Source organism: Scyliorhinus canicula, chromosome 5 (assembly GCF_902713615.1).
Source record: "Scyliorhinus canicula chromosome 5, sScyCan1.1, whole genome shotgun sequence".
Classification (NCBI taxonomy): domain Eukaryota; kingdom Metazoa; phylum Chordata; class Chondrichthyes; order Carcharhiniformes; family Scyliorhinidae; genus Scyliorhinus; species Scyliorhinus canicula.
Genome location: NC_052150.1, coordinates 55,653,990 through 55,667,049, shown reverse-complemented (window position 1 = coordinate 55,667,049; position 13,060 = coordinate 55,653,990). Strand labels below are relative to the sequence as shown.

The following is a 13,060-nucleotide window of genomic DNA, read 5'->3' as shown; positions in this document are numbered from 1 at the left end:
CCTTGGTGGATTGAAGCAGAGCAGATGGTGCTCACTGCTACCATTATGCTTTGATGGTGCAGGAAATTAATGTTAAATGTGGTGAACGATTGTAAATGAAGCAGACTGAGTTTTCCGAAATGGTGACATGCACCACCAGGCACTCCAGGCTGATCCAGGCAAGTGGACAGCATTCCATCACACCCCACTCCCCTGACTTGTACCTCGTAGATGATTGACAGAAGTAAAAATAAAAAGGTCCAATTCTTAAAGTTACTTGCAGAAAACTTTAAAAAAAAGATTAAATCAGAAGGTTAGTGTATTTCATAGCCAAACCTGGGGGGAAGTAAAGGTGAACAAACACACACACACAGAGACACCTACACACACATAAATCTACAGTAAGGGGGACAGAAAAGAAGAGTTTTACAATTCTGAATAACCCAGCAATAAAAGAGCCACAGTAACTCATATCAGTTCACGTGTTTTCCAGATTTAAAAAGTCAAAAGTCCAGAGAAGGGTTCCTTCTTGGAGAAGTTAGTTTCTGGCTGAAGACAGCAGTGCAGTTTCTTGAAAATGGATAGCAATGCAGCGAGATGAGATTGATGTACATAGACTGATCTGTTTGGCAGGCGATGATCAGCGGCTTCCAGTTAAACACACTTCGAGGGGTTAAGACTTTCTGCAGGTTGATTTGGCAACCTGGGATCCTGCTGTTGAATCTTGCAGATTGGAGGTACATCAACAGACTAAATTATGAGTCTTTAAATGTAATATTAGAAGAGTTTCAAATGCCAGAGGTTTGCCTCATGTAATGTGACATTGGCGGGGTAACTGCAGGTTAACAAGCAGTTTGTGTATCTCTTATCAAATCCATTGTCTGTCTTATGAGAGAATGTCGTCGCACATCTACAAGGGATAACGAGTTTTGATGACTCTCCCTTTAAATAGGTTAAGCAGGAGAGAGCAACCATTTGCTGTTCCCTTGCTTTTATTGATTGTAACCAAAAGAGCAAATGCTGGAAAATCGAGGAGAGAAAATAGCTAATGTTTCCAGATGACCCTTTGTCAAAGCTTAAAGGCATAGAAAGTGGGAGATATTTATCCTATTTATTTATTTATTGTAACGTCCGCACAAGGAGAGGTGTGAGATTCCACACGGGTGAGGATTGCTTTCGGCTTGTAGCATGGTAGCAAGGCAGCACAGTAGCACAAGTGGTTAGCACTGTGGCTTCACAGCGCCAGGGTCCCAGGTTTGATTCCCTGCTGGGTCACTGTGCGGAGTCTGCACGGTCTCCCTGTGTCTGCGTGGGTTTCCTCCGGGTGCTCCGGTTTCCTCCCACAATCCAAAGACGTGCAGGTTAGGTGGATGGGCCATGATAAATTGCCCTTAGTGACCAAAAAGGGTAGGAGGGGTTATTGGGTTATGGGGATAGGGTGGAAGTGAGGGCTTAAGTGGGTCGGTGCAGACTCGATGGGCTGAATGGCCTCCTTCTGCACTGTATGTTCTATGTTCTCAGCAGAGTCCAGTTAAAGTATGAATTGATTTTGAACATGTTATGATTCCTATTATTGTCTTAGGGACATAACAAGAGTAAGTAATCACCTTTGCAATGGTAACATTTGCAACTCAGAAGCCAACCACGGATCAGGGATATAGGCTCAAAGGTGGGGTATGTTGAACTACTTCAGGCTGATTTAGTCATGGCAGCTTCCAGGGAATCTTACCATACCAGGAAAGACAATCAATCTCGTAATGATTTCATAAGCAGTATAAACCTTCATCCCTAACAATGGGGTTATCCTTAGAAGGCACAGTAGCCTTGGAAACACGTGGTCACTGTGGAATGTGAATAGCAGTCCACTAGCACACCTCCTTAGACAACTACACATGGTGCAATCCATTCAACAATGCATCACCAAATCGGTGGGCATGGCAGCCTCCAAGTGGCCGAAACATCATTGTACACAAAGACAAAGACAAAGACACAAAGACAAACGGCAGCTCAGCAACAAGGTACTAATAGGAAAAATATTTGTCAATGGTTAGCACTTGACTGTCTCAAGAGGGAAAAACATCTCTCCAATCATCTGTTCTTACGTATGAATAATGCAGAAGACTCATCTTGCTGCTTTAGGGCAGTACGGTAGCACAAGTGGCACGTTCTCACGTTCTCCTCGTGTCTGCGTGGGTTTCCTCCGGGTGCTCCGGTTTCCTCCCACAGTCCAAAGACGTGCAGGTTAGGTAGATTGGCCATGATAAATTGCCCTTAGTGACCAAAAAGGTTAGGAGGGGTTACTGGGTTATGGGGATAGGGTGGAAGTGAGTGCTTATGTGGGTCGGTGCAGACTCGATGGGCCGAATGGCTTCCTTCTCCATTGTATGTTCTATATTCTATATACCGAGCCTCAATATACCTCTGGACATCAGGACACAGTGACCCATTTCTTTATATCATACACCCAACGCTCTGAGTTATGTTTGCATTGTCCTAACAGAAAGTGGCTCTGCAGGACCATCATTTGATTATTGACCCTGCATCTATTTAAAGCCTATTTAAGTCTATGTCCTGCTATGTCTTGGTATTTGGGAGAGATATGGCACAGTCAGTATTGATACAGCAGTCAATGACAATTTCTTCCCTTCATTGTCCTGCTGAGCACTCAGGATATGTGCCCAGGTATTCCATTTATAGTGTTACAGTCCTTAACATTGTCCATCTCACAAAAATACAATCCTTTCTTTCTATCCCGAGTCAATGAGTGCACAGTCCTGCAATGAACTCCAGATTGAGTTGCATACTGTGAGTTTACAGAAGGATCCTATAAAGCACCACTTGGCAGCTGTTCAGGAGCAAAGTATGATCCTCACAGGTAAGTAGAGGCTCAATCAGGATCAGTTTGTCATATGAGGAGTGGTTGGGAATTTGGGTGTGTACCCAATGGAGTTTAGGAGGCTGAAGGGGAATCTCAATGAAACTTACAGAATACTGAGAGGCCGAGATAGAGTGAATGTGGAGAAGATGTTTCCATAGTAGGAGACTCAGACTGAAGCGACGATCCTTTAAAACTGAGATGAGGAGGAATTTCTTCAGCCAGAGGGTGGTGAATGTGTAGAACTCATTTCCGCAGAAGGTTGTAGAAGGCCAAGTCACTGAGTGTCTTTAAGACAGAGATGGATAGGTCCTTGATCAATAAGGGGATCAGGGGTTATGGGGAGAAGGCAGGAGAATGGGGATGATAAAAATATCAACCATGATTGAATGGCGGAACACTCGATGGGCCTAATGGCCTAATTCTGCTCCTCTGTCTTATGGTCCAATAACAGACTGCCCTTACCTGAAAAAGACCTGCTTACTCCTACTCTTGTTTTCTGTCCTAACCAATCTTTTAGCTGAGTGTAAACTTATTTGTTGCCATCTTTTTCCTTTCCTTTTCCCATATTCTCTGCTCCTTCTTTCCCCTCTCGTTCACAGATGGCTCACCTACTATTTGCCTCTTCCTCTTCTCTCTTCCCCCTTTTCTCTCTTCATACCCTCAGCTCCCCTCTCCAATCACCTTTCCTTCCTCCCTCCACCTTTCCATTTCCCATCTATCTCCTTTCCTCTGCTTTATGCACTTTTTGATCTGAAGTGTACTTGTTCTTCGACATCTTGGATGCAACACCAAGCGAGATCAGCTAAGTAATTGAATGCAGTTGACGTTGAAGCCTGCGCTGTAACTTTGCAACAATGCTGTTCATGTGCTGCACTCACAATTTCTTAAATTATTTTTCTAGTTTCTGCAGACTCTTTTCAATGGCCTGTGTCTCCTGGCAGACGTACTAGGACCTATGTTATGGATTCTGACACTGAGAGATCTCTTCTTCTCAGTCCTGGCTTTTCCTATTGGCACTGTAAGTAGAATTTCTTCTCATTGGTCTGCAAATTACCACGCGTTTACAAGAAAACTAGAACAAGGAAGAGTTTAAACTTAACATACCATAATCACTCCAGGCCAGCAATCTGATGTCCAAAAACACTATTTGTCGAGAAATCCTTTGACAGACCACAGACTTGTCACTCAATTGCTCGGGGCGGAAACATATCAGGAAAGTCATGGACTCACCTGATATTTGGGCTGTGGGTAGAAAATGGGAACGGGGGTATGTGGTAAATGTAGCATGGGAAGAGAAGCATGAAGTTACAAAGTCACTCAATTTCTCTCTCTCACTGCCTCTTTCTTTCTGTCTACTTTTCCATATCTCTCTGGTGTATCCCTCATTTGCTGTCCATTGACCTCTTTCTGTGTCTCTCAGTCTATTCCTCTATACCTCCTTCTTTCCCCACCCTCTGTTACTCTCTCTACTGGTCTTTCTCTCCCCCACTCTATTTCTGTTGACCTCTGTGGATGTGATTCTTCGGAAAGATTTCTAAGTGTGGTTGCGTTCGGGAATTGCCGTGAGCTTCCCAATGCTCAGCCTGACAAGGCCGACAATGGAAATTAATGTTCATTGGTCCACTTAGAGAGGTCCCACAGGCTTCACGCCGCAAATGAAGGCTCAGGAGCTGATTTGCCAGGACCATGCTCACCAATGCCCAGCTAACAAGGTTGAGCAGTACTTAAACAGCACTTGCACAGCCAGCCCCACTCAGCTTGCAGCTATAGCGCTGAGACGTATGGCCCCAAGGTATGGAGACGCAGACCTGGGAAGGCTCCTAGATGCGGTCGAGGCCAGGAGGGCTGTCCTGTTCCCCCAAGGGTCTCGGAAAGTGAGCCACAGGACAGCCTATGCCTCCTGGGATGAAGTGGCAGCAGCTGTCAGCTCGGGCAGCGTGACCAAGTGCCGCCAGAAGGTCAACGACCTACACCGGATGAGTTGTCACCAACCCCTGACCCTCATCCCCGAGACCTTTCCGCCCCCACATGAGCATCCCCATCAACCCTCCATGTCCTCCTCAACCCTCTCTTCAGCCCCCTCTCCCTTCACCCCCAACCCCTCCTATAACCCTTCCTTTACCCCCCCCCCCACCACCACTGTGAATCACGCGAGCGGCATTCAACGTCCTCTCTGTATCTCTCCAGAGGAAGCTCACCCACAATCGCCGGGAAAGGGCCCAGACTGGCAAAGAGGTGCTGGACATAAGAATCCTCATGACCTTTGAGGAACGGATCCTGGAGGTGATGGGAGTGGTCGAGGACAGAGCGGTCACCAATGCGGAGGTTGGCACATGCCGCAGAGATGAGGATCCATCAGGCCCCTCCTGGAGGACCTGTCAAATGTGAGTCGTTATTGCCATTCAGACTGACCCATCCCTCCCACTGACCAAGTGTCCTTTCTCCCTCAGGTCCTGCAGGGGATGGCGCCGGCCCATCTGGATTGGCCCCCTCCCGTTCCTCCCGGGAGAATACCTTAGAAGAGAGCCCCGAGAATGCCACTCGAAGCATTACAGCTGTCATCCCCACCCTCCACCGGCACAGGGACGTCAGTGGACAGGCATCTGGGCACAACCTGCTGAGCACCACACAGTTGTTGATGCACATCAGCTGGAGGCAGTAATGCTCAGGAAAGCCAGCAATCAAAAGGTCTGCTGGATCCCAGGACCCAACTGGGTCCCAGCAAGGTGCTGAGCCGATGGACCAGGCTGTCTCGGAGCTGATGTTAGGGAGCTGCCGGGAGGGAAATCTCACCAACACTCCAACAGGTCCATAGCCGATTGGAGGAGTCCCAGAGAATACAGGCGCAAGACATGTCGCCGACAATGAGTGGCACCGAGGCCAACAGTGTTCGGGTGGCGACCGAAGTGGAAAGCCTGGTGCACGACATCGGCGGCATGAGGGAAGGTGTCCAAAGCTTCGCACAGTCAGTGGCAGCCATGGCTGAGGGTCTCAGCAGAATGTCCGTCCTGATGGGGGACGTGACCCAGTAGCAGGCTGACCTTGACGAGGTTCTGCGGGACATGTCCCGCTCTCAGATGCACATGGCCGAGGGGCTGCGGAGCTTGTCCCAGTCACTGAGCAGCATCGCGGAGGGCGTTGACACAATGGTGTAGACATTAGAGAGCTGCCAGAGCTGGCAGAACCAGATGATGCAGAGTCAGCCAGGTCTCGAACCATTCCCAGGTGGACCTCAGGGTCCTGTGGGAGGAGAGGGTGCCAATCTGGACCCGTCCCATGGATTGGGGATGGTGGCCACCAGTGCCCTGAGTACGACCCGCTGATGAGGCTGCATCTCGCAGTCAGAATATGGGCTAGGCCGGCACCACCGGAGCGGTCGAGGCATCGGAACCACATGTTGAGCGGTCCGATGCACGTGCAATGACAGCCCGGGTGGCCACATGGCCTCGATGTATCGGGTCGCCGCTTCAGTCTCCAGCCTTCGTACTGGTGTCATTAGCCAGGTCCTCAAAGGTACACCCTATTCCTCAAAAGCCAACCACCCATCCTGGGGTGGTCCTCGAAGAGGCCGGCGATGTCCGACTGCCCCAGGATATAGCTGTCGTGCACATGCCCTGGGAACTGTACACACACACATGCATGATCTGTATGTGGGGATTACACATGAACAGTATGTTCAGAGAGTGGAACTCCTTCCTGATAATGTACGGCACTCTCAGCTGGTGACATGCGGGCAGTCTATCATCCCCTGGACCTGGGGCATCCCAGTGATGGTGGAGAATCCTGCTGCACAGACATCATGTTGGGCTTGGAATGTGTCAAAGTTTATGTAATTTTTTCCTGGGCAAATAGGGCATCTGTGGCCTGTTGGGTGCACTTGTGGGCTGTGTCCTGCGTGATGCCACACACAGGTCCATGCTCAATCCCTGAAATCATCCCAAGGCGTAAAGGTTCAGGACTGCAGTGACCTTGACAGCCAGAGAGAGCCTTCTTCAGGTGATGCCAAGTCTGAGAGGGCATGGCACAAGTGCTGCACTGTCTCCTTCTTGAGGCGGAGCCTCCTGTGGCATGTGCTGTCCATCATATGTTCGAACGACCATCAATTTCTGTACACCCTGGTCCCTCGCGGACCTCCCCTTCTGGGTCTCACCCTGGCCTGATGGGCGGCCAGGTCTTCAGGGTGTGGGACGTGGTCCGGCACATGGCCCGCCACCTTGAACCTCTGAAGATGCTGCTGCTGCCGCCGTCTTTGCCTTCTGGCCGCCCGGCCTACCAGCAGCACAAGTAGGGCCTGTTCTGCAGGGTCCAAAATACTGTCCATACCCTTCAATACCTGTAAGGAATTTTGGAGAGGGTGTTAGACTGACAAACAGTGGTGGCTACCAACTTGGCACCCTCCATTCCCCCATTGATCTCTTCGCCCTCCCACCATCCAGAACACCCTGCCCACGCACTGCCAGCCCCCCTTCAATGGACCCCAGAACCTGTACCCTTGACACCCGCACACAAGGTTACCTGGGCTGGGCTCTGGTCCATGCCCTATTGCACTTACTCACCCTCCATCCCCGGAGCTGTGCCCCATCCCCTGGATGGTTAGATGTTGGCTGCTGCATGCCTGGTGTGGCCTCCCACAGTGTTCAGGCCCATTATCCAGGCATCACGGTCTGATTGGGATGCTAGGCAAGAACTCTGACTTGCTACATGGCCCATCCGCCCACGGGAGAATCCCATGATTCAGCAATCTCCCCAGCAGGTATTCACGCTGGCGCTGATTAGTATTCCTTTTTTAAAACGTGAACCTGGCAGAAAGACTTCTGCAGGGAACCGAGGAGGTGAGTAGGATGAGTGAAGTATTCACTTAACTATGATTGCCAATTCAGCAATAACCTATAGCCGCACAGCCAGAGGCCTCAGCAGTCGGTGGGGGTTATGGGTGTTCGTTGAGGCAGACGGGCAGGGACAAGGGTTGCCCCTTGAACAGGTACACATGATCCAGGGGTTGGCATGGGGGGGGGGGCACACACGGTAGCCCCCCCAGCGCACCTCCCTCTCCCATGCCAGCACACCACAGATGAGGGTGCCCCCCACCCAAGGGTGCCCCCTACCCCCTTCTGAGCACTGGGGTGAGAAGCCCAGTGCTCCCGGGATCTTTGCCTGTGAGCAAAGATGGCTACTCACCTCCTTGGCTCCCCGCAGAAGCTCTTCTGCCAGGTTCATGTTTTTAAAAAGGAATACTAATCAATGCCAGCATGACTAATTGCAGAGGAGACCGCTGAATCACGGGATGCTGTTGGATATGGGGTGGCATCCGTTAATTGTATGCAAATAGAGCTCAACTGGTGATTGCTGGCTTCTCGCCACACTACAGCGAGATCGCGATTTCGCCTATGGGAGCAGGCTCGTTGCATCGCAAATTGTTTAATGCCCGGCTTAGTTCTCGTTTTTGGCCTCTCATGCCAATCATCGGTCTCATCGCACTCTTGCCCGAGCGCAACGAGGCAGAGGATCACGCCCTCTATCTCCCTCTCTATCTCTCTGTCAGCTAGTTTCTCCATGTGCCTCTCTCTCTCTCTGCCTCTCTCCTTTAATCTCTGTGTCCTTGTTTCCCTCTCTTTCTCTCTTCCTTATTTCTTTTCCAGTGGTGCAAACCCACGCATTCCTCAGACATAAGGCACGATCTTCTCAAAAGGGAACAAAGTCCCCTAGCAAGTGCGTTTAGCTGTGTGTTTCCCGGCACTCGCAGTGCCAAGAGCACGTGCCTATTTAACACTACTCGTGTTGAATATTTGGCCTAAACGGCGAACACGCGGCCGCACTCCCCATTTTAGCGAGAGATCTTTAAGGCCCACGAAAAATATCCATGACCTCCCCACAGCCCGAATGCAACACAGGAGGGTCTCCTGCATCCCCCTCCCTGCACCCCTCAACATCCACAATGGGCAACTGCAACCCAATTTTGCATCCACAAAATGCCAGCTTGACAGTGCCAGGCTGCCACCTGGGTGACACTGCCAAGGTGGTACTGTCAAGGTGCCAGGCTGGCACTACTAGGGTGCCAAGGTGGCACCAGCAGTGCCAGGGCATCACCCTGCCCAAAGGGCATGCAGCTGGGGGCTTCCAAACCCCCTGGAGACACCCACGAGTGTGATTCCGCCTGGTCCCCATTTGTGGGGACTAGTAGAAAATGGCACTCACCCAAAATCCCCGAGGCCAAGGGATTGAATCCCAAAGCCTCAGGTACCTCAAGAATCTGCACATTAGAGTAAGGCTTACTGCCTCGCTCTAATATGCGGATTTGCCGAAAACCTGTGCCAACCTGTGCCAGGCTCGAGTCTTCTCGGGAGCCCAATTGGGGTGGGGTGGGGTTCCTGATATGTGTGGAGGACAGTTGGGGGGGGGGGGGGGGGGGGGGTAGGAGAAGGGTCGAGAGAGAGAGCCTTTGAAGGGGGGGATTTGGTTGTGACGGCGGAGCGGCCATTGAAGTGGGCTTTTCAATGACAAGGGGGGACCATCGAAGAGGAACATGCATTGAGGATGGTAGTGGATAGTGAGCGGGCTGCAGTTGCAGGTGGGGACCGAGCATTGAGGTGCTGACCTTACAATGATAAGGGGGAGTAATGGGCCTTGAACGGGGGATCTTGCAATGATGGGAGGAGGGGTGGAACGGGCATTGAGGAGGAGATTAGTAGCAACATTGCCGTGGGGGTTGTTGGGGGAGAGACTCCGACGATTGTGCCATTGGGGGTGGGGGGGTGAGGGGGTGGGGGGGGGGGCGGGAAGCCCCCGATACCTTTGTGGGGGGGAAGGGGTCTGTGAGGGAGCTTAAGATTTGTTCTGATCGAGGTTCCCTTTAAAGCTGGCACCCCGATTTATCAGGCCTAGAAAGTCTGGTCTGAAAACATGCCGACTTTCGGTCAGAGCCTGACACTAACAAATAATGGGGAAATTCTGCCCCATATCTAGATGTTGGGAGAATTGAGAATTGAAAACGGGAAGGTTCAGAATCCTATTCAAGCTATGCTTTTTTTTTGTTAATGTTGCGTTAAGTTAGTTGTAATTTTCACATGCACCTCTTTATTTCAGTGTTTATGTTGAATTTTTAAAAAACTGAATAAAAATATTCAAAAAAATAGAAAATATCTAACCAGCCAGAAACAAGACAATGTCAATCATCTTCATGGAGGGGGACAGGAACAGAAAGTATGGGGAGGGGAAATTATACTGCTTTTAGACAGGAGCTGAGGAGCATAAAATGGGAACAATTGTTCTTGGGGAAATGCACAACAGTAATGTGGGGATTATTTAAGGAGCACTTGCTGCGAGTGCTGGATAGTTTTGTCCCACTGAGACGAGGAAGGAATGGTAAGGTGAAGGAGCCTTGGATGACAAGAGAAGTGGAGCTTCTAGTCAAGAGGAAGAAGGAAGCTTACATAAGGTTGAGGAAGCAAGGATCTGGCACGGCTCCAGTGGGTTACAAGGTAGCCAGGAAGGAACTGAAAAATGGACTTAGGAGAACTAGAAGGGGACATGAAAAAGCCCTGGTGGGAAGGATTAGGGAAAACCCCAAGGCGTTCTACAAAGAACAAAGAACAAAGAAAAGTACAGCACAGGAACAGGCCCTTTGGCCCTCCAAGCCAGTGCTGACCATGCTGTCTGTCTAAACTAAAATCTTCTACACTTTCTGGGTCCGTATCCCTCTATTCCCATCCTATTCATGTATTTGTCAAGATGCCTCTTAAATGTCACTATCGTCCCTGCTTCCATCACCTCCTCCGGCACCCACTACCCTCTGTGTAAAAAAACTTGCCTCGTACATCTGCCCCTCACACCTTAAACCTATGCCCCCCAGTAATTGACCCCTCTACCCTGGGGAAAAGCCTCTGACTATCCACTCTGTCTATACCTCTCATAATTTTGTAGACAAATGTGAGAAATAAGAGGATGATCAGAGTGAGAGGAGGGCCGAATGGGGATAGTGGAGTGAACTTGTGTCTAGAGTCTGAGGAGGTGGGGAGACCCTAAATGAATATTTTTCTTCAATATTCACGAGAATATTGTCCTTGTTGCCCATGAGAACAGTGTGATCCAGGTTAATAGACTCAAACAGGTTGATAGTAAGAAGGAGGATGTGCTGGAAATTTTGAAAAGCATCAAGATAGATAAATCCTCTGGGCCTGACAGGATATACCCAAGGTTACTACGGGAAGCGAGGGAGGAAATTGCTGTGCCGTTGGCAATGATCTTTGTGTCCTCACTCTCCACTGGAGTAGTACCGGATGATTGGAGGGAGGCGAATGTTGTTCCCCTATTCAAGAAAGGGAATAGGGAAATCCTTGGGAATTACAGACCCATCAGTCTTAAGTCTGTGGTGAGCAAAATGTTGGAAAGGATGCTGAGAGATAGGATTTATGATTATTTAAAAAAACATAGTTTGCCTCACAAGCCTCATTGAATTCTTTGAGGATGTGATGAGACACATTGATGAAGGTCGGGCAGTGGATATGGTGTATATGGATTTCAGTAAAGCATTTGATAAGGTTCCCCATAGTAAACTCAAGCAGAAAGTCAGGGGGCACGGGATTCAGGGAAATCTGGCTGTCTGGATACAGAATTGGCCGGCTGAAAAAAGACAGCGAGTGGTAGTGGATGGAAAGTATTCCGCCTGGAGGTCGGTGACCAGTGGTGTCCTGCAGGGATCTGTTCTGGTGCCTCTGCTCTTTGTGGTTTTTATAAATGACTTGGATGAGGAAGTGGAAGGGTGGGTTAGTAAGTCTGCCGATGACACAAAGGTTGGGGGAGTTGTAGATAGCGTTGAGGGTTGTTGCAGGTTACAACAGGACATTGACAGGATGCAGAGCTGGGCTGAGAAGTGACAGATGGAGTTCAGCTAGATAAATGTGAAGTGATTCATTTTGGAAGGTGAAATTTGAATGCTGAATCCAGGGTTAAAGGCAGGATTCTTGGAAGTGTGGAGGAACAGAGGGATCTGGGGGTCCATGTACATAGATCCCTTAAAGTTGCCACCAAGGTTGATAGGGTTGTTAAGAAGGCGTATGGTGTGTTGGCTTTCATTCACAGGGGGATTGAGTTTAAGAGCTGCGAGGTTTTGCTGCAGCTTTATAAAATTCTAGTTAGACCATACTTGGAATACGGTGTCCAGTTCTGGACGTCTCATCATAGGAAGTATGTGGATGCTTTGGAGAGGGTACAGAGGAGATTTACCAGGATGATGCCTGGAATGGAGGGCATGTCTTATGAAGAAAGGTTGAGGGAGCTAGGGCTTTTCTCACTGGAGCGAAGAAGGAAGAGAGGTGACTTGATAGAGATGTACAAGGTGATGATAGGCATGGATAGAATGGATAGCTAGAGACTTTTCCCCAGGACGGAAATGGCTGCCACGTGGGGACATAATTTTAAGGTGATTGGAGGAAGGTATCAGGGAGATGGCCGCTCCTGGAGTACTGCGTTCAGTTTTGGTCACCACATTATAGGAAGGACGTGGAAGCTTTGGAAAGGGTTCAGAGGAGATTTACTAGGATGTTGCCTGGTATGGAGGGAAGGTCTTACGAGGAAAGGCTCAGGGACTCACAGGAGCTGGTTTAGCACAGGGCTAAATCGCTGGCTTTGGAAGCAGACCAAGGCAGGCCAGCAGCACGGTTCAATTCCTGTACCAGCCTCCCCGAACAGGCGCTGGAATGTGGCGACTGGGGGCTTCGTTTGAAGTGATTTGGCCTCACGGTAGCATGGTGGTTAGCATCAATGCTTCACAGCTCCAGGGTCCCAGGTTCGATTCCCGGCTGGGTCACTGTCTGTGTGGAGTCTGCACGTCCTCCCCGTGTGTGCGTGGGTTTCCTCCGGGTGCTCCGGTTTCCTCCCACAGTCCAAAGATGTGCGGGTTAGGTGGATTGGCCATGCTAAATTGCCCGTAGTGTAAGGTTAATGGGGGGATTGTTGGGTTACGGGTATACGGGTTACGTGGGTTTAAGTAGGGTGATCATTGCTCGGCACAACATCGAGGGCCGAAGGGCCTGTTCTGTGCTGTACTGTTCTATGTTCTATGACTTGAGGTTGTTTTCGTTAGAGAGGAGAAGGCTGAGAGGTGACTTAATAGAGACATATAAGATAGTCAGAGGGTTAGATAGGGTGGACAGTGAGAGTCTTTTTCCTCGGATGGTGATGACCAACACGAGGGGACATAGCTTT

At 49.8% G+C, this 13,060-nt stretch overlaps 1 protein-coding gene across 3 annotated transcripts in view; it reads left to right on the top strand.

The window, feature by feature from the left end:
• LOC119966000 (androgen-dependent TFPI-regulating protein-like) overlaps positions 1–13,060 on the top strand; it is a 127,583-nt gene that overhangs the window by 24,177 nt on the left and 90,346 nt on the right. For 2 of the 3 annotated variants that reach the window (XM_038797100.1, XM_038797102.1), the window contains exon 2: positions 3,759–3,875. The exons of the other annotated variant lie outside the window; for it this stretch is intronic. In XM_038797100.1, coding sequence (XP_038653028.1) covers positions 3,759–3,875 — 117 coding nt within the window. The remainder of the gene's footprint in view (positions 1–3,758; positions 3,876–13,060) is intronic. 3 annotated transcript variants of the gene reach the window in all.